This window comes from Natrix helvetica (genome assembly GCF_964273705.1).
Source record: "Natrix helvetica genome assembly, chromosome: 2".
Lineage (NCBI taxonomy): Eukaryota > Metazoa > Chordata > Lepidosauria > Squamata > Natricidae > Natrix > Natrix helvetica.
Genome location: NC_138552.1, coordinates 206,655,492 through 206,681,994, shown reverse-complemented (window position 1 = coordinate 206,681,994; position 26,503 = coordinate 206,655,492). Strand labels below are relative to the sequence as shown.

At 40.6% G+C, this 26,503-nt stretch overlaps 1 protein-coding gene across 1 annotated transcript in view; it reads right to left on the bottom strand.

Moving 5' to 3' along the window:
* PLEKHG1 (pleckstrin homology and RhoGEF domain containing G1) overlaps positions 1-8,685 on the bottom strand; it is an 85,083-nt gene extending 76,398 nt beyond the window's left edge. The window contains exon 1 of the mRNA XM_081941337.1: positions 8,611-8,685. Within this exon, the coding sequence (XP_081797463.1) occupies positions 8,611-8,659 (49 nt within the window). The 5' untranslated portion in view covers positions 8,660-8,685. The remainder of the gene's footprint in view (positions 1-8,610) is intronic.
* Between the last annotated feature and the right edge of the window lie 17,818 nt (positions 8,686-26,503).

Genomic DNA, 26,503 nt, shown 5'->3' with positions numbered 1-26,503 from the left:
CTTTTTAAAATATAAGATACTACCAATAACCCGGCATTTATTTCTGACAATACATTTCAATACAATACAAGGAGAGCAGCGGTCGACCCTGAGGCCACTCACTTGTGGGGTGCCACAGGGGTCGGTCTTCTCGCCTCTCCTGTTCAACACATATATGAAACCGCTGGGTGAGATCATCCGTGGCTTTGGGGTGGGATACCATCTGTACGCTGACGATACTCAGCTGTACATTTCCACCCCGAACCACCCCAACGAGGCCGTTGACGTGATGTCCCGGTGTCTGGAAGCCGTACGGGTCTGGATGGGAGACAACAGACTTAAACTCAACCCCTCCAAGACGGAGTGGCTGTGGCTACCGGCCTCTCGGTTCAATCAGCTGACTCCATCGCTGACCATTGGGGGCGACCAACTGGCCCCCGTGGAACGGGCGCGCAACTTGGGCGTCCTCCTAGATGCCCGGCTGTCTATGGATGACCATGTGGCAGCCATGGCAAGGGGGGCGTTCCACCAGGTTCACCTGGTGTGCCAATTGCCCCCCCTATTGGACCGGGATGCCCTTCACACAGTCACTCATGCACTGGTGACGTCTCGTCTGGATTACTGTAATGCTCTTTACATGGGGCTTCCCTTGAGATGCACCCGAGGACTGCAGTTGGTCCAGAATGCGGCCGCGCGGGCAGTGATGGGGAGTATGAGGTACTCCCATGTGACACCTCTCCTGCGCGAGCTGCACTGGCTCCCTGTAGTCTTTCGGGTGTGTTTCAAGGTGTTGATCACTATCTTTAAAGCGCTCCATGGCATAGGACCTAGCTACTTGCAGGATCGTATCCTGCCCCATACATCCCTGCGACCAATTCGCTCTCACAGGGAGGGACTTCTCCGGGTGCCGTCCACCAAGCAATGCCAGAGGGCGGCGCCGAGGAGCAGCGCCTTTTCTGTGATGGGCCCAGCCCTCTGGAATGACTTCCCCCCCGACATTAGGACAGCAACCGATCTCCGCTCCTTCCGCACGAAACTCAAGACCCACCTGTTCCAACTAGCCGGCCTGGCCTGAATTATAGCTATTTTCTAATCCCTCTGGATAAAATTCTAAATTAAGTTTAACTCTGGGTATTTTAATTGTTTTTAATTGCATTTTGCTGTTTTTAATTAATCGATTATTTATTTATTATGTGTTGTACATTGCTTGTTATATCTCCTCCTTGTTATTTATTTGTTGTGTAATAAATTGTACGCCGCCCCGAGTCCCTTGGTGGAGAGGGTGCGGCATATAAATTAGATTAATAAATAAACAAACAAATAAATAAATTTCAAATATAATTTAATCAAAAAAGATCCAAGACCTCAGATAAAATCATTAAAAAGAGTGGTATTTTTAAAGTAACATTACTAGGAAAAAACCTTATATTCTGAAAACAATGATGTAGTAAGAACTTTCTATTCTACTTGGCATCTGAAAATTTACAGATTTTAAATTATTGTACTGTATAAGCACAATATCCCCAAACCAAGAAATATATTTCAGTACTTTGACCTATGTAAATAAAACACGAACTGTTTCTAGCAATATTTTATTGCTTATATAACATCAATGCTGGCTGCTTTCCTTACTCTGTCAGCAAGCTCTTTTAAAGCTAATTGAAACCAGAGGTTTCACTTAAGAAACTGAAATTTAGCAATATAGCTTAATACAACAGTATCTTTTTAATCATCTGTCTAAATGTAAGCTTCACTGGAATTTTAAAGGTTGTTTAAAAATAGAAAAATATTAATCGAACCTAGTTCAGAGTCCAAGAGACAGAGGTTTATTAAATCAGAGTTTTGGCCATTTTTTTCTGAATAGGAGGAGAAACCCATTGCTGTTACATGTTTATTCCACTTATGTATAAAATGTATACGCTGCCTTTATATCCCTATTCCTGTCATCTTTATCAACCATGGTGGTGCGGGAGTTAAAATGCAGTATTTCAGGGAAAGTCTACTGACTACCAACTGCCAGCAGTTCGGAATTCATGTCTCACAGGCTCAAAGTTGACTCAGCCTTCCATCCTTCTAAGGTCCATCCTAAAATGAGGGCCCAGATTGTTGGGACCAATATGCTGACTCTGTAAAGTGCTTAGAAAGAGTTGCATAAGAGTGTGATAAAAGTACAAATTTGAAGAATGAATGCAGTATCTGAAGTGTTAAGTACCTATTTCTTCAGGAGGTTAAGGTGGTGAGCCTGAGCAAGGCCTTTTATTATATTTAATTGCTTCCTCTAGTATATGTAGCAACTTAATTATTTACTTAATTATTTACTTTTACTAGCAAAAGCCCTTTGGCATGAACATAAAGTACAAACTGCTATAAGGTTGAATGCCTGTCTATGCAATGAATGCCTGTCTGTCAGCTATAAATGGAGAACGGAGACCATGAAATGTAATTTAGGTTTGGTGAGCATTATGAATGGTAGCAATTACATGCCAAAAAGTTCAGATCACATTAAAAAAGTTCTGAAGGAATCAAATTAGATCTCAAACACCCTCAATCATTAAGATATCTAGAAGAATGTTCCCATCGTAACACCTGATTAGAACTCATAGTAAACCCCCACCATGATCAAGATTTATTGCATATCTTTCATGAACTTATTCTCAAATATAAATATTGTAGAACTATGCTTAAATTAAGAATATATCCCCTGCCTTGAAAAAATAGTAAAAAATCAGTGGAAAATAAACTATACTCAAACTGCAGATATTTTTCTGGTACTTTTAAAATATGTGGAACACTGACGAGATTATTCCTGTAGTTTTCACTTGTATGACACTTTAAATTCACATGTCATCTGAGTTTTATAGACCTGATTAAAAGGAACATTGGACCACAGCTGATTAGAATGCTATAGTCCTAACTGGATACACACCAAGCAAAAGCCATGGTAACCATTGCATTTAAAGATCCATTTTAAAAGACTCATTACTATTCTCCTCAGGATTTCAACTGTATAAATCCAACTTGGCAACCATCCTGTTAAATATGTTTTCAGCCAATATTCTTTCCTGAGAAGATTTGGAAGGTTAAAAGGCTCAACTGTTGTTCTCATATACCAGGGCATAAATATCAATACCCTTGACAAAAGGCAAAATAAATATTTATCAAGGTTCACAAGTGGGGATTATTTAATGCTCAAGTAAGGAGCTGTAATCTGGATATTAAAGCAAAACAATGTTGGACTTGCTTAGTAAAGGGATGGAAAGCTTGCCAGGGTTGTGGCAATCTGAATGATAAAACAAAATTTCCTAAAAGAAAGTAATGAGAAACTCATTCCATATAGTTGTCAAAAAATCTACATGAGGATGTCCATGAAATCACCAGAAATCTACCTTGATTTGGAGGTAATTTTATTTCTTAAAACATTTGTGGCTGAATCACTAAGTCATGTTTGACTCTTCACAATCCCATGAATCAGAGTCTGTCAGGACCTTCTATCTTCCACTGTCTTTCAGAGTTTGTCCAAATCCATATTAATTCCATTGCTGACACTATCTAATCATCTCATCCTCTGCCATCCCTTCTCTTTTGCCTTCAATCTTTCCCAACATTAGGGTCTTTTCCAATGGCTTTAGACATTACGCAATAGAAGATATCTCAAGTCAGAAGTAGGTTCCATGCTCAAAGTGATATGCTAAAGGATGCCAATGAGAAGATGATCAAAAAAGACCTTTATTTTAGGTTAATCTAGAGGACCGGATATAGCTTCAGGAAAAGAAAGTAAGTTGAAGAATTGTTAACAATATCAGCTTCTCTGCTCAATGTTTATGCTGTGCTCTGGCCCAGGTAGTGAAAAAGTATTGAAATATATTTGCATGTATTATTATACTATAAATTCTGCAAGGGTATTAGGTCTGCTTATAATATGCTCCTAATAAGAAAATAGAATAGAATAAGAGTTGGAAGGGACCTTGGAGGTCTTCTAGTCCAAACCCCTGCCTAGCCAGGAAACCCTACGCCACTTCAGACAAATAGTTATCCAACATCTTCTTAAAAACTTCCAGTGTTGGAGCTTTCACAACTTCTGGAGGCAAGTTGTTCCACTGATTAGTTGTTGTAACTGTCAGGAAATTTCTCCTTAGTTCTCAGTTGCTTCTCTCCTTGATGAGTTTCCACCCATTGCTTCTTGTTCTGCCCTCAGATGCTGTGGAGAATAGTTTGACTCCCTCTTCTTTGTGGCAGCCCCTGAGATATTGGAACACCGCTATCATGTCTCCCCTAGGCCTTTTTTCATTAAATTAGACATACCCAGTTTCTGCAACCATTCTTCATATGTTTTAGCCTCCAGTCCCCTAATCCATCTTTTTTGTTCTTCTCTGCACACTTTCTAGAGTCTCCACATCTTTTTTACATCGTGGCAACCAAATTCTGTGTTGCAATTATGAAAATAAGGAAGAACTTGGTCAGTTCTGTTTATTAATCACTTCAGGGTTTTTATGTATTAGCTATCTTGTTTTAGGAGATATGTATTTTTACTTCATATATTGTAATATTTAAAGATTTATACTTGTAAAGATAATTAACACACCACTATATTAGTGTCTGTTGTATTTTTATTATAGAGACTCTTTATTACACATTACTTTTCTGTTCTTACATAAGCAGCCATCTACTTCAATCTGTCAGGAGGTATTTTTAAAAAAGAAGATATCTGAAGTAAATGTGTGCTTTCATTTTCTTTCAACTTCATAGTATGTATTCTTAAAAGTTATTAAATTTAAAGTGTGCCTTTAAAGTGTGCATTTTTTTGGCACGGATTTTACCTTGCAATTGTAGCATTTGACAGCGTGCATTCTAAAATAAAATCATGACCTATGTTTGAAAGAAAGGAAAAGGAACGAGAGAGGAGGGGAAAGGGAAAGAAATTAAAAACCGGGAAAGGGGGAGTACAAAGAATTTGGATAAATTTATCCCCTGCAGCTGTTAAGGAAGAATAAGGGAAAAGGGAAAAATTGCTAAAATGATTTATTCAGATGCCTTGAAAACTTTGGGGGGAAAAGCAAATGCTAAAATAAGAAGAAAAAATAGATTTACCAGAAGAATAAGAATGGCTTGTTAGCAAACATTACTACATCCCCAAAATTAGCCAGCTGTGGAGGAAACAGCTTGGCAGCAAACCACACCAGGAAAACAGATCAGGATTTCCTGCTGTAATAGAAGCTGCTCAAACAAAAGTAAAAAATGGGTCAAAATGCAAAAAGATGCCCTTATGAAGGGCTAGGTCATAAATCAATTTTGTGTCAGCTTAAAATTGGGCTTCCATTACCATGTTACCCACAAGGCATAACATATATCTGCAATCAAATTTTAACCTACATGGATTGGGTAAAAAGAGTATAAAACAGAACATTCTTTAAAATGGATTTTTTTGTTCATGGAGTTAGATGTAGCTTTAAGAAATGAAATGCACTTTTTTCCAAAACTGATTACAAAATAAAAGTACCATAAATTGTTGCTGAAGCAATAGCCAGAGTAACATAACACATACTAAGTCAGGTTCGTTTCATTTCAGCACAATTTAATGCTTATAGCCATCTATTATGATTTGTAGATCATTGTTCATGGCTTATAGTAGGGAATGAAAAGGTCACTATGATCTTTTGTTCAATAAACCATGGTAAAAACAAACCACTGCTGAAAATGGTAAGCCAAGCCAATGACTAAAACTTCAGAGTTGGTTCATATACAATTGTAAGCTCATGATTACATGTTATAAGAAAAAGACATCATAAGCCTTGAGCTTACACACATTTACACACTCCTCCATCTTCTGCTGTAAGGAAGAGACTAGATGTGTATGAAGATTCCCAATTATCTAGGTTTTGGTGGTCCCAAAAGTGCTTTTTTGTTCTGAAGAGGGCTTCATGGATGAGAAGAGAAACATTTTCAAAGGGAAAAAACCCCAAGAAAGTCTAGTTGCCTTTTCAAAAACACAACTTTGGGAAAGGACTGGATATTTCTATTTTCTGTAGTGATTAATCATAGTGTAATCTAAACTATAAACTGTGATTAAACTTGTCGATGCTTAGTAGAAACAAGCAATTCAAGTTGTGGTTCAAAGTTATTTTATTTTCATTAGTCATAGAGTATGTGGAGAACCTAGACCAGTGATGGCGAACCTAGGGCACGAGTGCCACAGGTGGCACGCGGAGCCATTTGTCAGGGCACGCGAGGCGCTGCCCTGTCAGCTGGCCAGCGCGCACTGGCCAGCTAAGTTTACCCTTTTTAAAAGCCATTTTTCGCCCTCCCCAGGCTCCAGGGGCTTTATAGGAGCCTGGGGAGGGTAAAAAGAGCCTTCCCCCCCCCCTGCGAGGCCCTCTGGAGGCTTCACGAGCTTCCCTGAAGCCTCCGGATGCAAACCAGATATTCAGGAACGGATTTCCTGTTTGCTCAGAGGGTCGTTTTGACTGCTCCGGAGGCTTCAGGGAAGCCCCTTGAAGGTCCCTCAAGCCTTCGGAGCGCTTAAAACGACCCTCCAAGCAAACCGGAAGTGGCTTCCAGTTCGCTCGGAGGGTCATTTTGACTGCTTTGGAGGCTTCAGGGAAGCCTCCTGAAGGTCCCTCAAGCCTCCGGAGGGCTTCCAGGGGGGGCGGGGGAGGCTGTTTTCACCCTCCCCATGCTCCTATAAAGTCTCTGGAGCCTGGGGAGGGTGAAAAAAGCATGCAAAAATGGGGGGGTCATGCCTGTAGTGCGCACATGTGCACTGGGGGGTTGCGCATTGCATTATGGGTGCGGCACGCCTGCACATGACCCCCCTGCGCTCCACCTACTTATGGTAAGCAAGCCCAAAGAGGTTCACCATCGCTGACCTAGACTGTGATGGCAAATCTATGGCGCATGTGCCAGAGGTGGCACGCAGAGCCCTCTCTGTGGGTATGCACTCTGTCCTACCCCCAAATAAATCCATTAAGATCATCAGCCACACTGACACATTTAGGACTGTATTTCCCCCAAAATAAGACCTAACCAGAAAATAAGCCCTAATGCATCTTTTGGAACAAAAATTAGTATACAGAACTGGCAACATAATATATGAGTATCTATAATCTCATTCTTCTCTGAAATATTTCTAAGTACCTTGTCCCAAAAATGCCTTGCCTAAAGTCCTGCTTTTCTTTCCATAGTTTTCAAGGTAAAAGAGGTAAAATAAAAGAGCACAGTTAGATAAATTACTCAAAGCTTACTTTTAAAACAAACAAACTTAGAAAAAGGTCAGTTGGTTACTCATTTTATTAAGCTCTCCTATTTCAGTCAGTTATATTTTTTTAAAAAAATTGATCTAAGAGAAGAAAAGGTATACTATATGACATTTTTAGGAAGACTAAGTGGTTTTAAGTTGTCAAATAATTTATATCTGAAATGCATCACTTTGCAGAGAGTGGTTGCAGACACAGCATCTTCCTTCAGATCTATACTTATACCTGGCGGGATAGCCAAATTACAATGGCTCATGAACACTAGCATTAGGTATGACAAGGTAAGAATAATATTACAAGAAAGCAGACTATGAGTTAAACCCCATAATTGCATGTTCCATCTAAATATTTTGAATTCTATTCTTTGTTATGACTGCATATCACCATTTTTGGAATCACAAATTTTAGATTAACCTTGTAAAAATATTTTTCCAATTATTTTATTATATTTGGTTTCCAAAACTCAATTTTGAAAAATAGATTAACAATTATTCTATAACGTCTCCACTGTTGTTCAGTTTGCTACTCTACATCCACTTCTGTGGGATTAAACTCTTTTGAATTAACTGTGACTAGTATAAAATTGGATCACCTAAAAATATGGGTCTGATGCCAAAAATGTGTATACATATGCATCATTGCAATATCATATCTACTCCTTTCTCAAATAGTGAAGATTAGACATTAGTATGTCCTTAGCCAACTAGTATTTGGTTGAATTATCTTCCTTCTATTGCTATTCTTTCATGGAAACTTTGCAGTTCTACATCTGCTATGTAACAATCAAAGAAATGTGACAAGGATTATATTTTTCAATTACATTGACAAACAGGGATATTACCGTATTTTTTGGAGTATAAGACGCACCAAGATTTTGAAAAGGCGAATTAAAAAAAAAGTTTTTGTACTCTGCAAACCTCCCAAAAACGGGTCCATTTTTTTTCAAAAAAGGGCATGGATAGCCTTTAGGCGGCTTATAGAGTGCTCCTGAAGGTTGGGGGCATAAATGAGCAGAAAACTGCCCATTTTTGCAAAAAATGGCCCTTTTTTGTCAATAAAAGGGTGTGGATAGCTGTTAGGAAGCTTATAGAGTGCTCCTGGAGGCTGGGGGGCAAAATTGAGCAAAAAACGGGCCGTTTTTTGCTCATTTCTGCCCTCCCCAGCCCCCAGGAGCTCTTTGAAAGCCTCCTAAAAGCTATGCACGGCCATTTTGATGAAGGGGGCGGGGTTTCAGGAGGCACAAAATGCTGTATTCACTGTATAAGACGCACCCAGATTTTCAGCCTCTTTTTTGAGGGAAAAAGGTGCGTCTTATACTCCGAAAAATACTGTATCATTTAAAAAGCTGGATAGGATTATTCAAGAGGAAAACAATACTGACCTTCATTCTTGGTTAAAGTTTCTTTATTCTCTGGTGTTTTATCTGGCATCTCAGCTGAGAAATGTTCAATGACACCTGAAGGACATTTTTTTAAAAAAGGAAAGTTTTCATGTTGAAGCAAGTATAGCTAAACAAAATAATACTTTTTTTTTGCTAAAGTTTCGGTTATAACCTATAAGTATAGTGCTAAAGGCCTCCAGTCAACTTCTCAAATAGGGTGCACCTATGATAACGACAGTACCCAGGCATTAAGTGCTGCTCTTCAGCAACTTCAGGAGGATGGATGGAAAAAATGAAAAAGATGGATCACCATATCTGGCTTTCTAAAATCAAGTGCTCATTCAGATTTTGCAGTTGAGAATCCAGGTATCATTAGTGGATGATACATTTTGTTGTGGGGCAAGAGGTAGGAAGCAAGGCTGAACCAGAAATCCTGTGCCTATAAACATAATGCCTATTGCAAACCTTCCAGTGAGGTGGGCAACATATAAATTTAATAAATAAACCCTAAAATGGCTGCTTCCCGTGACTTCGCTATATTCGTCTCACATTTGTAACTATCCCACTTGCTTTCTATTTCTTTAACATGAATACAAGTCAAAGCAGAACAACACAATAAATTTGTAGAAATACTAACAATTTCCTTTTAAATCCTATGTAAAATTCCTTTATATGTCTCAAGAAATCCTGAAGGACTTCTGACAAGTCTATTTCCCTGACCATTACTAGTTTCATCTAATGGCCCTAGCCCAGTGGTGGGTATGCCCTGGTACGGGCGTACCGATGCCTGCTGGGAGCACTGAGTACCATTCCGGTACGGTGCTCTGGAAGGCCCACCCGTTTGCCCGAGCTGCTTACCGATATTTGAACTCTTCAGCACTTCCGTGCATGCAGAGGCGTGGCAGAGCATCGCAGGAGATAAGGACGCATGCGCGTGCTGCGCACATTCATGTGGTGGACACCGGGCCCCATTGCACCGTACCAATTGCAATGAGATCCAGAAACCACCACTGCCCTAGCCCTCATAACAGATAAAGTTTGCATTTTGACAGTGGAGAAATCTGAATATGTGCCTTTTAAAAAGTTAAGTGGCCTTTAAGTGCAATGAACCCTTCGCACTTCATTTTCACTCTTGCCAACTTCCAATATTAAGTATAAATAAATGTTAAAGCAACGTCAACACTTTGTCCAGTATTCAATTAATTTATCCTTCCTGAGTAAAAGCTACTGAGTGATGAAAGCATCATGTTACTACAGGCACTCGCAACACAATTGAGACAGTTTACTGAAAAGCTGAAATGCTAAGAGACTATCAGAATACAAATCAAGAGTACTGTATTTGATTTAGAATTACACTGGGTAAACAATCACACTGCTGATACATTAACCTGGATCACTCCCAGACATTACATGTTCCATGCCTATTTCAAGGGAGAAGAACTGTTCGGAAACACTATCCTTACCTCTACATTACATGTATTAATAATGTACTGTTATTGCACAAATAAATGTACAAGAAACAGATACAAATGAAAGGATGCCATCCAATTAACTCATTCCATTGATGGAAATAGGTCCACAAAAGGTGAGTAAATAGAGCAATTTGCTTCTACAACCTCATAAATTCTCAGAACATATTACAGGCAAGGGAGAGAATTTATAAGGACACACACACAAAAAGGGAAAATATTTAAAAGAGGCAAAAAGAATGATTTTGGCCAAACGTAAAAGAAAATGGATCAGCTCTCTTATTATCTAAGGCAGTGATGGCTAACCTTTTTGCCATCATGTGCCACAAGCGTTAGGAGCGCAGGAAGGTCGTGCGCAGGTGTGCCCACCAGTGGTGGGTTTCAAAATTTTTTAGAACCTCTTCTGTAGGTGTGGCCTGCTTTGTGGGAGTGGCTTGCTGGCCATGTGACTGGGTGGGAGTGGCTTGCCAGCCATGTGACCAGGTTGTGGTGAAACTCACTTAACAACGCTCTTGCTTAGCAACCAAAATGTTGGCTCAGAAACTCTGGCATTTGAAGCATGCAAGTCTTAAAGCTGTCAGGTTACAAGACCCTTGCACCCCTTAGAACCTTCCCCCCCAGGGATGTTCAAACTTGACAGCTTTAAGACTTTAAGGTTTAGATAGGACTCTTAGAGGCGGGTGAGGTGATTGATGAGCCAGCCAATCAGTGAACAGTGGGCAGGGCAAGCGTGGTACGGATGGGCAGGGGGAGGGAGCTGGAACCGGTTCTAAACGGCATGGTAGATTTGTGGAACCTCTTCTATAGAAGAGGTTAGAACTGGCAGGAATCCACCTCTGGTGCCCACACACATAATTCTATGTGCGCGACTCCCACCCTCCCCCCAGGGTGCATGATGGACCCATTTTTCAACCTCCCCAGGTTCCAGAAGCTTTCTACAATCCTGGGCAATGTGAAAATGGCCTCCCCTGCCCCTCTCAGAGGCCCTCTGCAGACTTCAGGAGGCTTCCCTGAAGCCTCTGGAAGGAGAAAACGGCCCTACGGGCAACCTGGAAGTCTGTTCCTGAACTTCTGGGTTGCCCATAGGGCTGTTTTTCCCCCTCCAGAGGCTTCAGGGAAAACGGTTGAAAATGAAAGCTGAAGTCAGCTGACAGGGCAACACCTCGCGTGCCCTAACAAATGGTTCTGCGTGCCTCCTGTGGCACGCATGTGATAGGTTCGCCATCACGGATCACTGGCTGAAAATCCTGGAAACTATATTTGATCATATACTCATAGAAAAACCAATGGTCTAACCTTCTGCAGTGCTAATCCTTGAACTTCAGTGGTATTCATAATATAAAATGGATTTACGATCATTAACAAATCCATTTTGATTATAGTGACCGGACATGTCTAGTTATACAACTGAAATAAGCAACGTAGCTGTCATAATTTTATCTGATGCACCTTCATATACTGTAGTTTTAAAACTGCAACTGAAAAACTGTTACACAATTTTTTTTTAATGATAAAATCATTTAGCTGGAGCCACCTAGTAAAAAGGGAGAAAAATGGTATCAGCAGTGACAAACACATACATTCTATAAATTCAACAAAAAGGAACTCGACTCAATCATGTGACATTTTCAAAAGGAATTGACATTTTATATTTTACACAGTAGTTCATTATATTTTGAACTAAAATGGGTTCTGCCCTGTCATATTTTTAGACATATATCTCTACTATCACTATTATGGTTTCTAAATGCAACTACTGAATACAATACTAATTGTGTGCGGTGCTGGGTATATTGCTTTTGATAAATGCTGATAATTGAGAGTTGATGCACATCAACTCTCAATTTAATTCCAAATAAAACTTGGATTTAGTGCATATTCTACAGATATTTGTGATTTTTATTTATATCATGTCATAGGGCTTCATGGCTAGAATGAATCCAGATCACACATCATTTTAGTACATAGTGTATGTATGTATGTATGTATGTATGTATGTATGTATGTATGTATGTATGTATGTATGTATTTTGCCATTGCTGAGCAAATCCCACACTGTCATTAAACATGATATAACATGGTCATCATTTGCAAACTTTTGCCAGTTTCCCCATTGTTCTGCTTATTAGAAGCCAGCAGTGAGGCTTTCAAATGGCGATCATGTGACTGGCATTTTACAGTGTTGTAACCGCGAGCCAGTTGCTAAGCACTTGCATCACTACAATGTGATTCCAGGGATAGTGCAAAGGCAAGAACTTCAAGGACAGGTTGTAAGTTCAGGACCATCACAAGTTCAAATGAATGAATGTGAATGAGAGTGGTCATTAAACAAAGGCCATTGGTAATAAATAGTAAGCCACAGAATTCAAAAACTAAATTACATCAATACCATTACTATGCATCTCTTAAAGATAGTGTAGAAGAATGAAAACTTAGTTTGCTACATTTGTATATTGCCATATTTTAATTTTTCACCTCTTTCTTTCTGAAGATGTCATCAACGACATCCCTCTATATGAGGAGTGTCAAATCTGATTGCATCGGGGGCCGTATCGTGACATATCAGGATGTTTTTTGCCTTTGTGGAGCTGGGGAGGGTGTGGCCTGTGTGGGCCATATCCGGCCCACCGGCCACCAGTTTTACAGGGCCTGCTCTATATTGTTCAGCCTGTGCCATTTTTACTTCCTTTACTCAATGAATAGAGTGTACTAAAGTTTAGCATTCTTGTCCACAACCAACATATCACCCACATCATCACAAGCACTCCTTACACATTTATCCATAACTAATCAGTGAAGAACTATTATGTAAACATTCCATTTGTTCTCACATATTTCACTTCTGTTATATATATTACTCCTATTACGTTAAGCAAGCAGCCCTCTATTCATGCAAAACACTGCATAATTCATGTCCATTCACACCACTTTGCATTTCTTTAAATCAATGAATAAATAAGGGAAAAATGTTCATGTTTGTGTTAATACATTTCTCAGTTGCCTTCTAAATAGAACCAAAATTTGCTTCCCACTTCCTCAATTTTGCTCATTGTCTTATGATTTTGATCAGAATTCTGCCAAACACTCTCTAATAGACACTTAACAACTTAATCCCCCTCTAGCATTTGCAATCATTCTTGCTTTTCTTTTGCATGGAACAATAACAACATTCTTTCAATAATCAGGTACATATGGAGTCTTATACACAAGTTAAACAAATCATAGAACCACCCCATAAACAAGCTACATCCACAACGTGTCCTGGTTTAGCTTCACTTCCTTCTGAAACAAATTTTTATTTCCATCAAAATCACTGCATTTTCTTCATTTTAATTACCTTCTCTGCAGCTATCTATATGCATTAGTTTTTGCAGCAAACATTCTTTTATGTGTGTTTCTCTCATCCACAGCCCTTCACTTCATTGTGCCTTCTAGCAACTTTTGTCATACTTCCCTCTGCCATAACTCCATACTTTTCATATTTTCTTATGACCTATTCTTGACATTAACAAAAAAAAAGGCCTATTCCACATTCAGAGCCCTTCAGCACCTTTGCATATTTCATTAATACTTCTCAACTATTCACAATAATCAATAACATTCTTTTAGATGTATATTTATTCCCTTTTCATGTGTATATATTTATGTATGATTTAGGCTTAAAGACAGATCAAAACCAAATGGAGTAATTGCTCCCCTGGTTTGTATTAATTCAAAACAGGACCACTTTCATTAACATCTATTATATCCTCCTTGGCTTTTTTTTTCCTTTCAGTGTTTTCAAACAGTTGCACTCTTTACTGTTTATTTATATTAAATTCCATGTCACAATCTTTCATATGCTGCAGACATCAATCCATCATGGCCATGTTAATCATATCTTTCACATAATGCGTTTTAATAAAATAGACAAGATGTAGATGTATTTCCGAGCCTTAGCCATCATATCCATGCCATAGACAGCATTCCATAATGACATCGTCAGCCAGTTTTTATTAATTTTCATTCAGTAGACCAGAAGCACAACCAAAAGCTAGTCTTTAATCTAAGCATCCTCATACTAATCTATGCCAGATATGATCTGCTATCTAGAGACTACCAGACAAGTGTACTCTTGACAACATGGGTCAATCTTGGTGGCACATGGTGAGCTGCATAAGAAAAGTGACACCATAGAAAATGAAAAAGCAAATATGTATGCAAAACAACAACAAATGAACATCATTTGTTCATGTGTTATAACCACCAAGCTGAATTAGGCATTAAATGCAGCCAGATGTAAGAGCGTTTTTTTGAATCTTGCAATAAGAAAGATAGACAAACTTTCTCTCTTAGTTCATTTTCTGTCATAAATTACTTTCTCCAAGTTGTTTTTGTTCTGGGGGAAGAAGACACTCAAAATATATAAGAGGTGTAACAACGTTTATGTTTTCAGAAGTGCAGATAATGGCATGAACTTGATCAATCAATAAGCCTATCCGATTCCAGAAACCACTTATCATTGGGTAGTTATTGTAAGAGTCCTGAAAAACACTAAATGGGAAAAAGATATCAGGCCCTTAAAGCAGTACAAAACTATCAATGTTAATAAGAATGAAGGTCAATTTTTGCCATTCTGGAGTGCAAATAAATGCAGGCCAGTTGCCAAGTGCCTGAAGTGTGGCAAAATGACTACTAGTGGGTGACTATTGGTACTTCAGAACCAGGTTGCAAGTATCCCAGGGGAGACATGTCAGAATTTTGAATGGTTGCTAAGCAACTGGTCGTAAGCTGAGAACTACAAAATAATGGAGAAACTATAACCTGTTTTTCCCAAAGGTGCTTTTTCAAGAAGCAACTGGACTTTCTGGTTTTTCTTTGAAGACATTTCGCTTCTCATCCAAGAAGCTCAAGCAGGGGTTGGGACTAGAAGGCTCAAAGATCCCTTCCAACCCTATGATTCTATGTTCTAAGTTTCTTCAGCTCTGACGGGATGGTGGGGAATGGAAGGACCCACCATCCCGTCAGAGCTGAAGAAGCTTCTTGGATGAGAAGTGAAATGTCTTCAAAGAAAAACCAGAAACTCCAGTTGCCTCTTGAAAAAGTACCTTTGGGACAACCATGACCTGGATGACTGAGAATCTCCGTAGACATATAACCTGGTTTGCCTAACAGAGCAGTTCATTTCCTTTATGTTTGGTGAGCTTACAATTGATAAAATAATGAGGATACTATCAGGTCAGCCTTGCCACTGGAAAGTTGTGATCTCAAGCAGCGATAGTGGATGGCAGTGCCAACATTTCAGCAGCGGCTCCTGAATTACCTGGACAATCCTCCTTGTTGGAAGAGAGAGCTGTGGATATACTTCGTAATTTATCCTGTACTCCTTGATTAATTTGATACTTAAGATACAATGATAGATGCTAACTTTCAGTCAGTTCTGAAGAAAGAATAGAGAACTATCAGTTCTCTATTAACATCTGTTTATTTGGCGAGGAAGGGTCATTGCCAGATCTTTTGCCTCTGGCAGCAAAATGTCTTGAACTGGCTCTGAAGGTAGGTAAAAGATATGACTCCAGGTTTCCAAGGACTGGATGTCTTAGCTTTCATTTCCTTCATTCCAGGGGAATTTGCAAGAGGGTCTACATTACAGCTGCATGTTCAATCTTAAATAAATTTCCTATTAATGTCACTATTTCCAGCTGGCTCATCTAAAAACAATAACTTACCAAATCATCATCATAATGAACTGGGTAAGATTCCTGGTCAGTGACATTAATTAATTTCATACTTATCGATTCATCTATGAAAAGATTAATTTCAAATACAATTGTTGGTCTTCAACCCTATACCACCTTTTTAAAATAAAAAAAATGGAGGTAACCTTCAGTGGTACAGTGAGTAATCCCATGTCTTGTTTGCCAGTCCAAAGGCAATTTAAGAAACAATGCTATGAACACATCAACCAAAGCTCAAGAGATAACCAAGATGCTTGCATCTTTCCATGATACATAAAAAATGGATTAATGGCAAGAGTCAGGTCCATTGCATAATTTTTTTACAAGAATAAATGTTACCCAGGTCAGTGTGATACATAGCATGTATTCAAAATGTAGGATGTAAACCCACTGCCTTAAGGATATCCTGCCTTCAAGCTGGAAATGGTTACAAAAAAATGGGCCGTACAGGACGTATCTTTCTACAAATTCCATGCAAGTTCTTATCACAAAAATTGCTATGTATCCCTAATCATTTTTGTGTCTTATCAAGTAATGCAGTTTTTGACACTGCTCTGCTGTAAATGTATGTTAGATTTCTGCCCCTGAAAAATTCATTGTTTCAAGCATTTGGAAATGGTTTGGGTTCTAGGGTGCTTAAAAATGTATTTTGCATTTAAGATAAATTTCAAAAGAAAAAAACAAGAGGCCAAAAACAACTTGCTTCTTTCATGAAAAAGCATATTTGGGACAACCATGACCTGGATGACTGAGAATTGCTATAGACTTATGAAGGTTTGTACATCTGAAAATGATGAAGCAATGCTCCAGTAATTAAACTGAATATGCACAGCAGTCTGTAAAAAAATTTACATTACCACAAAACGTCAAATTTTACGTGATCCTTACTACTGTAGACTGACCCAGAACTTTTTAGCACATGATGATCGGAGTTCTTCTTAGTGCTCTATTAACAGGGAATCAATATTTCCCAGAAAGTTCGTGGGTGCATTATTTCTGTTCAAAGCCTAACTGAACAATGGGCAAATGTAGGAACATTATTTAATGCACACTATATTAGTAAACAATCCATGTACTTCTACCAAGATACGTCACTTAAACATTATGAATCATGCACACAATAATGCAATAAAGATTTGGTCAGCAAGAATAAGAGCTTCAGTTAAGGCCACTATTGGGGAAAAGAAGCATTGCAGACAGAGGCTGTAAACACATTGCCAGACACATACAGTACATAGAGAAAGCCTCATTTTGTTCCAAAATTGCTCCCATAAATGATTAAGAAACAAGCAACAAGCTGCTATTTCCAGAAACATGAGCAACATGTCACAATATTAACTAATGCTAATTTAATGAATGTATAAATCGTTATTCCAAGTTCAGTGATAAAGTAATGCAATTCAGATAGGTAGAAATATTGTTTTAAGAATAAGTGTATGCTATATTTTTCTACTTTAGACCATTTCATCTCTACTACTGTAAAGTTTTTTTAAAACTATTTTTACACAAATATGTATTTGTGCTTCCAAAGGCAGTAATAAATGTAATTGTTTCTGTGCTGGAAATCAGGAGGACCGTCTATCTGTATCATCATGCTTCAGAAGGACGATAGATGCTTATACATACTAAAAACCAACCGAGATCAGTCTCCAAAGCAATTATAGCCTGTGGACACTTTCTGCTGAATCTGCAACTTATTAAGAACCACAGTAATGGACTACAGTATAGAAGCCTATCATTCAGCCTAAAACTGTCATTTCCCCAGGCTTTCCCTATGTAGAAGCCTCTAATCATCTGCTACGATGAAAACAACCTCCATTTCTCAGACATACTGGACTGAGATTTATGTACACCTCTCCTGCAAATCAATAAAATGCCACCGTGACAAAAAAACTATTTTTTTTTCATGAAAATCCAAATGGTTTGGCATTTGCTAACTTATTCAGTATTCCTATATCATGAACATTCAGAAAATTTACATATTTAATACCGCTTGACAAATACGCAGTTCAAATACCTGAGAATGTATTTGCAAAGGCACAAGTCCATAGTTCCATTTGTGCACCCACTCCTAAATAAGAGTCCAGCTTAATTTTAATTTAATTTAATTAGCACTTCTAGACCGCCCCCTCTCCCAAAAGGGACTCGGGGCGGTGTACAGTCCATATGAAAAACATCATACATAATAACAATTAAAAATTATTAAATGGATAAATACATAAATAAGAGGAGGATAAAATAGACAGAACTGTAATTGCTAAATAAATAATTTAAAATATACAAAGTTTAAAACCCCAGTGTCTTATAAAATTAAGTCCCCTAAAAAACCAGTAGGAAATATATGCCAGGAGGTAGACGTTAAGAATTATGCCAGACCAGCCAGTCGGAACAGGTGAGTCTTCAGTTTCTGCCGGAAGGAGCGGAAGTCAGTGGTGGTTCTAATGTCGGGGGGGAGGTCATTCCAGAGGGTTGGGCCCATCACAGAGAAGGCCCTACTCCTTGGTGTCGCCCGTTGGCATTGCCTAGTGGACGGCACCAGGAGAAGCCCCTCCCTGTGAGAGCGAATTGGCCGCAGGGATGTATGTGGGAGGATGCGATCCCGCAGGTAACTAGGCCCTATGCCATGGAGCGCTTTAAAGATGGTGGTCAAAACCTTGAAACGCACCCGAAAGACCACAGGTAGCCAGTGCAGCTCGCGCAGGAGCGGTGTTACGTCGGAGTACCTAGTACTCCCCATGACTGCCCGCGCGGCTGCGTTCTGGACTAGCTGCAGTCCTCGTGCGCGTCCCAAGGGAAGCCTCATGTAGAGAGCATTACAGTAGTCCAGGCGAGACGTCACCAGTGCATGAGTGACCGTGCGTAGGGCATCCCGGTCCAGAAGGGGGCGCAATTGGCGCACCAGGCGAACCTGGTGGAACGACCCCCTAGCCACGGCTGCCACATGGTCGTCCATTGACAGCCGGGCATCAAGGAGGACGCCCAAATTGCGCGCCCGTTCCACAGGGGGCAGTTGTTCGCCCCCTATGGCCAGCGTTGGAGTCAGCTGACTGAACCGAGGTGCCGGTAGCCACAGCCACTCAGTCTTGGAGGGGTTGAGTTTGAGTCTGTTGTCCCCCATCCAGACCCCGACGGCTTCCAAACACCGGGACATCACTTCGACAGCCTCGCTGGGGTGATTTGGGGTTGAAACGTACAGCTGAGTATCATCAGCGTACAGATGGTATTCAACCCCAAAACCACAGATGATCTCCCCCAGCGGCTTCACATATGTGTTGAACAGGAGGGGCGAGAGGACTGACCCCTGTGGCACCCCCCTCCGGCTATTGACTTTTACTACCTGCACCCTTACCCAATTGGGCTTTAATATTCTATCAATTTATTCAAGGTTAGACCTGCTCCGCCTGCGGGAGGCCCCTCTCTCGCAGGTATGGCCCTTGGCTCTTACAAGGGCCTGCCTTGATGACGGGTTTGTGAACCCCGAGAGGTGGAAGAAACGGAAGCTGAGGGGATTTTTAGTCAAATGTTTTACATTGTTTTTAGGGGGTTCCAGGGAGGGGGGGTGGGTTAACCAGGCCGGGAGGGAAGCCAGCGCCAGTCGAACAGGTGAGTCCAGGAGGGAAGTGAGCGGGGTGGGGGGGAGAGGGAACAAATTATTCCGGTAGAGGGTTGTTTTATTACATCGGTCGCGGGGAGGGGGGGATGCGAGGACAAGAGAAGATCACAAGGTCGGTTGGGAGACTGTGGCTGTTGGCTACGCCCGGTCGTTTGTACCAACCCCCGCAGCCTAGGTGGTCAGGAACTACAGAGCCAGGGCCTGCGGCTGACGCTTTGCAATGCAAGGTCCGTAACCAACAAGGCCCCCCCTCATTAGCGAGTTGATCTCGGAGGGGGAGCTGGACCTTGCAGGGATAACGGAGACCTGGTTGGGCCACGAGGGTGGTTTACCCCTTGTGGAAATGTGCCCACCGGGTTTCTGTGCATTCCATCAGCCTCAGGCCCTGGGTAAGGGTGGTGGGGTGGCGGTAGTTATACGGGATGGTCTGGAACCGAGAGAGTTCACTGTTCCTCAGATACCCGGTTGTGAATCCCTAGGTGTGAAATGGGGCCCAGGGAGGCAGTTGGGCCTGCTGATTGTATACTTGGCTCCTCGCTATACATCAGCGGCCCTGCCCGAGCTCCTCGAGCTGATCTCAGAGACGGCGGTTGAGATCCCCAGGCTTTTGGTCATGGGGGACTTCAACCTGCCGTCGACGGGAGCAGCATCTGAGGTGGCTCGGGAGTTCATGGCTTCCATGACAGCCATGGGCCTGACCCAATTAATTCAGGGCCCCACACACGAGGGCGGTCACACACTGGAACTTATTTTTGTATCTGAACAGTGGACGAGTGATCTGGGAATAGGGGACTTAGTCATTACTCCCCTGTCATGGTCAGATCACTCATGTCTCCGGCTCGACTTCCCTTCCGCTACCCCCCACCGCGAGGAGGCGGAGCCAGCCTCTCCAAGCTGGTACCGCCCCAAGCACCTGATGGAACCGGATAGGTTCCAGACGGAACTTGGGCCACTACCTGTAGCCCTGACCCGCGCTCGGTCGGAGGACCTAGTGGCCACCTGGAATACGGCAGTGGCTGGGGCCTTGGACCGGGTTGTGCCTTTGCAACCTCTCCTGCGGCAGCGATCCACCCGAGATCCTTGGTATACCGAGGAGCTAAGGGTGATGAAGCGCCATAGGAGACGTCTAGAGAGCAGGTGGAGATCCTCACGCTCCGAGTCTGATCGAACACAGGTAAGAGCCTATTTACGGACCTACCTTGTGGCATTGAGAGCGGCCAAACGTAGACATTGTGCCGCTCTTATTGCGTCCGCGGATAACCGCCCTGCTGCCCTGTTTAGGGTGACCCGCTCTCTCCTGTCACAGGGGACGTGGGGGGCACCCTTGCAGGGTAGAGCAGAGGAGTTTGGGGAATATCTGCAGGACAAAGTCGCTCAGATCCGGAGCGGATGGGCCCCCTCCAGTGGGCCGGACGAGCCGTCAACAGTGAGTCTTGTGAGACCATTCTGGGAGGAGTTTGACTCTGTTGCCCCCGAGGATTTGGACAGGTTGCGTGGACGGCTGCGACCCACCACATGTTCAATGGACCCGTGTCCCTCCTGGCTGGTACTGGCATCCTGGGAGGTGACACGAGGCTGGCTTCTGGGCCTGGTGAATGCCTCATTGGGTGAGGGCTTCCTACCAACTGCCTTGAAAGAGGCGGTGGTGAGACCCTTGCTCAAGAGGCCTTCACTGGACCCAATGGAGCTGGCTAATTATCGTCCAGTCTCCAACCTTCCCTTTTTAGCGAAGGTTGTTGAGAATGCGGTGGCACAGCAATTTCCATGACACCTTGACGAATCCGAATATCTAGACCCACGCCAGTCCGGCTTCCGACCCGGGCACAGCACAGAGACAGCCTTGGTTGCGCTGGTTGATGATCTCTGGAGGGCCAGAGATAGAGGTTGTTCCTCTATCCTGGTCCTATTAGACCTCTCAGCGGCTTTTGATACCATCGACCATGGTATCCTATTGCGCCGGCTGGAGGGGATGGGAGTCGGAGGCACCGTTTTACGGTGGTTCGGCTCCTACCTCTCTGACCGGTCGCAATGTGTGTTGACGGGGGGGCAGAGGTCGACCCTGAGGTCAGCTACACATTCATTTCTTATTATGAGAACTGCTTGCAAAAGAATGATCACTGAGCAATGGCACCCGTATAGCCAAGAGACTCTCAGCTTGAGGTTCCCAAGAGTACAATTTTTGAAGGACATTATACTTTATTAGTTTTGTAGTTCTTACAGTGCCTATTTGACAGAACATATCACTTGGCATATCAAGACTCTTTTCCAGAGCAGGAGGGAGAATCTGGTGCTCTTAAAACTATTATATACTCCCATCAGGCTTGCTGGGAGATGGAATCCAACAATACATGGAAGGTCAAAGATTCCTCTCCCCGATCTTCTCAAGTTACACTTCAATATACTGTAACAATATTATTAGAATAGTTGCCATGCTTTGCTACTGTCAATTGTCTTCCCTTCTTTCCTCCACAGTTGTATGTTTCATCCAAATCTGAAAATACAACTGTTAGTGGGGGGAAAATTTTTTTCCCCTTATTTTCTCCTAGAGAAATGAAGGGTTTTTCCCCCTCTGAATAATGCTCAAGGGTCTACCACCTTATGTAGCTCACAAACTGGAAAGACCTAAGAACCTGCATTTGCCAAAATAATGCCACTATCCACCCTCTATATAAAAAGTACCTCAAACTCTTTATTACACACCTCTGCTTTAAAAAAACCTACTCAGATGCGTACTATTATCTTCATCACCTGATAAAATAACATGCAAGTTATGAATTATGAAAGTTAAAATCTACAATGTTGGATTTAGAAACACAAACCATTCAGCTTAGTGGTGATCCTAGGATTTCAAAGAGAATCCTTTTTATTGCTAGAGATATTTGTGACTGAGAATTTTCATATGCAAAGCAAGTGCTGTTATAACACTAAACTAAGGTAAAAAAAATAAAACCAAAGCCTTCTGATATTTTCCTTAAAATTAATAGTACAATAGGAGAAAGAAGTGGAAAGTTTTGAAATTAAATTCTCGTTCATTTAATGTCAAACCGCAGCTTAATTTAAAAGTTAGTAACTTCTCCTGGTGCTGAATTTTTGAAGTGGCCCTGAGCACATCTAAATAGCATATGGTATCTAATATTAGATCTGTCTAAGATCAACAGCTTTTATAATACACACACACACACACACACACACACACACATATATATATAACAGCTTCACAGGTCTACTATTAAAATATATACTATTGTTCAGCTATAATTACTTCAGAGGTTTTTAGAATGCTATTATTATAATTAACCTGTGATCACAAAAAAATAAACATATCTCATTTGTAATTGTATTGGCAATGTTTCAAAGTCAGTCACTGGATGTATCAATCACCTATACAGGTAGTCCTCAACTTACGACTACAACTGAGCCCAAAATTTATGTTGCTAAGTGAAACATTTGTTAAATGAGCTGTCCCCCATTGTACAACTTTTTTGCCACAATTTTTAAGTTAAATCAATGCAGTTGGTAAGTTAGTGACACAGTTATTAAATGAAATTGATTTCCCCATTGACTTTGCTTGTGAGGTGGTCGCAAAAGGTGATCACGCAACCATCATAAATACGAGTCAGTTGCCAAGCATCTGAATGTTGGTCATGTGACCATGGGAATACCTCAATGGTTGTTAAGTGTGAAAAACGATCGTAAGTCACTTTTTTTCAGTGGCACTGTAACTTTGAATGGTCATTAAATGAAACTGCTGTAAGTCGAGGACTACCTGTGCATCCATATACTGTAGTTGTCTTAGTAAGATTGTGAAAGCAGTTTGCCACTGCCTTCTTCTCAGAAGTTCTTCGACTCCACCCTCAAATTCCCCAGTCCCAGTTTTAAAAGACTAGAGCACACTTAACTTTCAGGCCGTGTCCATACAAGGTCAGTGTGTGTGTAAAGAACACAAATAGATGCCTAGGTTTCACGACTACTGAAAAGGTATCTTGAAGATAGTTTCACTAGAGAACAGGATGCTTAAGACAAAGCAACAGATGTGCAATAATCACAAATGCCCATTCATTTCCTTTATGTCAGCAAATATAAGCAGCCACTAATTAAGAATCTCTATCTCTTGGATTCAAAAGGAAGTGTACACATTTCCCACATCATTTGACTAACAATAGAAAATGTCACAGGAAAAGAGCCATCTGCTTCCCTACAACTAGCAAGAAGGTTGACATGTCTTAAATAATACTCTTTTCTTAAGATGTTTAATAACAGCATTTCTAGAAACGTGTTGTTATTGTGAATAATCAGGATTCCAAGCCACATTTTTTTATTCCCTTCTTTTTTATTTTTCCTTTAGTAAAAGGCAGAAGAATTATATGATTTGAAGAGGAGCCAGAGTATTTATTTTCCTTTATTTTAGCTACATGACACTTTAATGAGGAACATTATTTATTTAACAACATTTTTTAAAAAACTATCCATACAAAAAGTACTGGTGAGTAGCTACATAAAAAATAAAAGCAATACCACATAATAATGCAAGCAGATTCATTAGCAGCTCTATACTCAAATGATGTTACATATTTTTCCAATGAGCCAAAGACTCCCTGAAATAAAATAGTTTTAAAGGCTTTCCAGAACCCAAGGAGGGGCAAGGTCAGGGACATGTCGGAGGGGGGGAAAGCTTTCTCCATCGATTGGGTGCCACTTCAAAAAGGGCTCACCTGGAGGTCTTTCCTCACCTGGAAGGGAAACTAATTCTTAATATATTCTCTCTCAATGTTCAAACCAGAGATCCAGAATCATCTGGTAAGGCAATCTCTGATACAATCTAGTGCTGCTTTAACAAGAACTTCAAGTCTAAGAGGAACTTCAAATCATCAGACCAGGCAGTCTCTTTATTTCAGAGCTCAGCTAAGTACGAGGCAGAATCAAATTATCACAAAAATCCTGAAGCTTCCGCTAGAAAACCTCTGGATGAATCAGGTCCCTAAGGCAGGCTATCCTAATAGGCGCTACCCCCTTCAGAGGTTCAATGTACCAATGATATGCAGTTTGTCAAAAATCAGTTTAGCAATAGTAAAGCATGTACATTAATGCCTCCCACATTCAGATCCCTCCCCTTTTTTTGCGTCAAAGTAAAACAGATCAAACATGTTAGGCTGTTGGTCTGAGCTCCAAGCTTGGCAATTTGGTTGCAAACGTTTTGTCACCATTCAAGGAGACATCGTCAAAGCATTTTGAGCTGTGCTCGTCTGCTAGAACACAGGTCTTTAAATACCTTTTTATGAGATCCAAATGAGTTTGACTGTTGGGATATTTCTAAGTCATGGTCTGATTTCGGACTGTTTGCTTGGCTGGCTATTGTTGCTGGGCTATAGGTAAGTACCGTTTGTGTGATGCAGATTAGGATTAGAGTTGTTTATCTGGGTGCAGTCCAAAATCCGAAACCATGACTCACAAATATCCGAACAAACAACAGTCAGACTAATTTGCATCTCATAAAAGGGTATTTAAAGACCTGTGTTCTGACAGATGAGCAAAACTCAAAACACACTGACAATGTCTCCTCAAATACTGATGAAATGTTTGTAGCCAAATTGCCAAGCTCGGAGCTCAAGCCAACAGCCTAACTACCAACCTGAGCTACTAATATTCAAACACATTTCAAGATCAAACATATGCCTACCTACATAGCTGTTGTTTTCTATGATAAGGTCACAGCCACCAGGTCTCAATTGTGAACACACTCAATATTATTCATACATTCACTAGCATATCATAGATGGCTGTCATGTTATTTCAAGTACATTTACTGTTTATTGACTATAGGCTAAGTTTAAGATGTTCATCAGTTTGACCACCTGGATGCAGGTTGGAGTCCAATGGCCTCAAGAAAAGCCTAGTTAATTTCAAGAAAAGTTGGAAAAAATGTGAGGCTACAGAAGCCACACATTTGAGCTTATGAAACAACACAGTTTCAAAGGGATCCCAACGAGTAGCCTTACAATAATATAAAAATAACGAGCTACATATAATTACGGCGGCAAGGATTGCCTTTGCCCAGAAATGGAAAAACAAACTAACTCCAAGTGAAGATGAAATAATAAGAAAGGTTATGGATTGTGCTGAAATGGACAAATTAACTAAAGAAATTCAGGGAAAAGAAGAATCAGAATTCTATCAGATATGGGATAGATGGTACAGGTGGATGGAGGAAAGAAACAAGAATCAATGAAGGAATATAACAAAACTCAAAAATAATAGTTATGAGTAAAACAAGAGAGCTAAGAATGGTGAAATCCAAATGAAATACAATAGAAGGGGAAATAATATAAGATGAGCGGTATCGATTGATAATTGCTATTAGAAAGAACAGGAAGCTCCTGTTTGTTTTGCATTGTGTAAATGTACATCTAAGTTTTGTGTGTGTGTGTGTATTTTACATGTTTGTTAATAAAATTGAAAAACTAAAAAAAAATGAGCATTCATTATACTAATGGTAGATTTAACAAATCATGACAGTGTCACAAACAAGGATCCACGTGCATCTATCTGAAGAGATGGGATTAAGCATATGAAAATCAATCATTCCAAAATTTCCAACATGACTGATTATGTGTCATCAAATTGATGTTGCCTTGTAGCGAGAAATATCAAAACTGACAACACACTTGTAAACAAATTTCCTGATCCATAACAATCTGTTTAGCAACTATTGGGGGGTGGACACTTTAAACCAGCCTTCACCAACCTAATGCTTTTTAGATTCATTGAACCACAACTTCCTGAATTCCCAGCTTTTCCCAGAGGGATACAAAGTCTAAACATTTCTTTGAAGAATCTAAGGATTTTAATCATTGTATCAGCACTGATGGGAATATCCCTCTTAATTCACACATTTTTAAAAAATCGGAAACACTTGAAAAGAGGAACAAACTGAGTTCTATAGTGGCATCTTGTCATGTATCAAAGAAAGACTAATAACAGGAAAAGTATTTTCACTTCCACTTTAAGAAGCCATATTTAAAAATAAAATCAAAGGACTACTAAGGTGATTATTGTCCATTCACATCTCTGCTATGATATTAGTTAATCTTGAAATT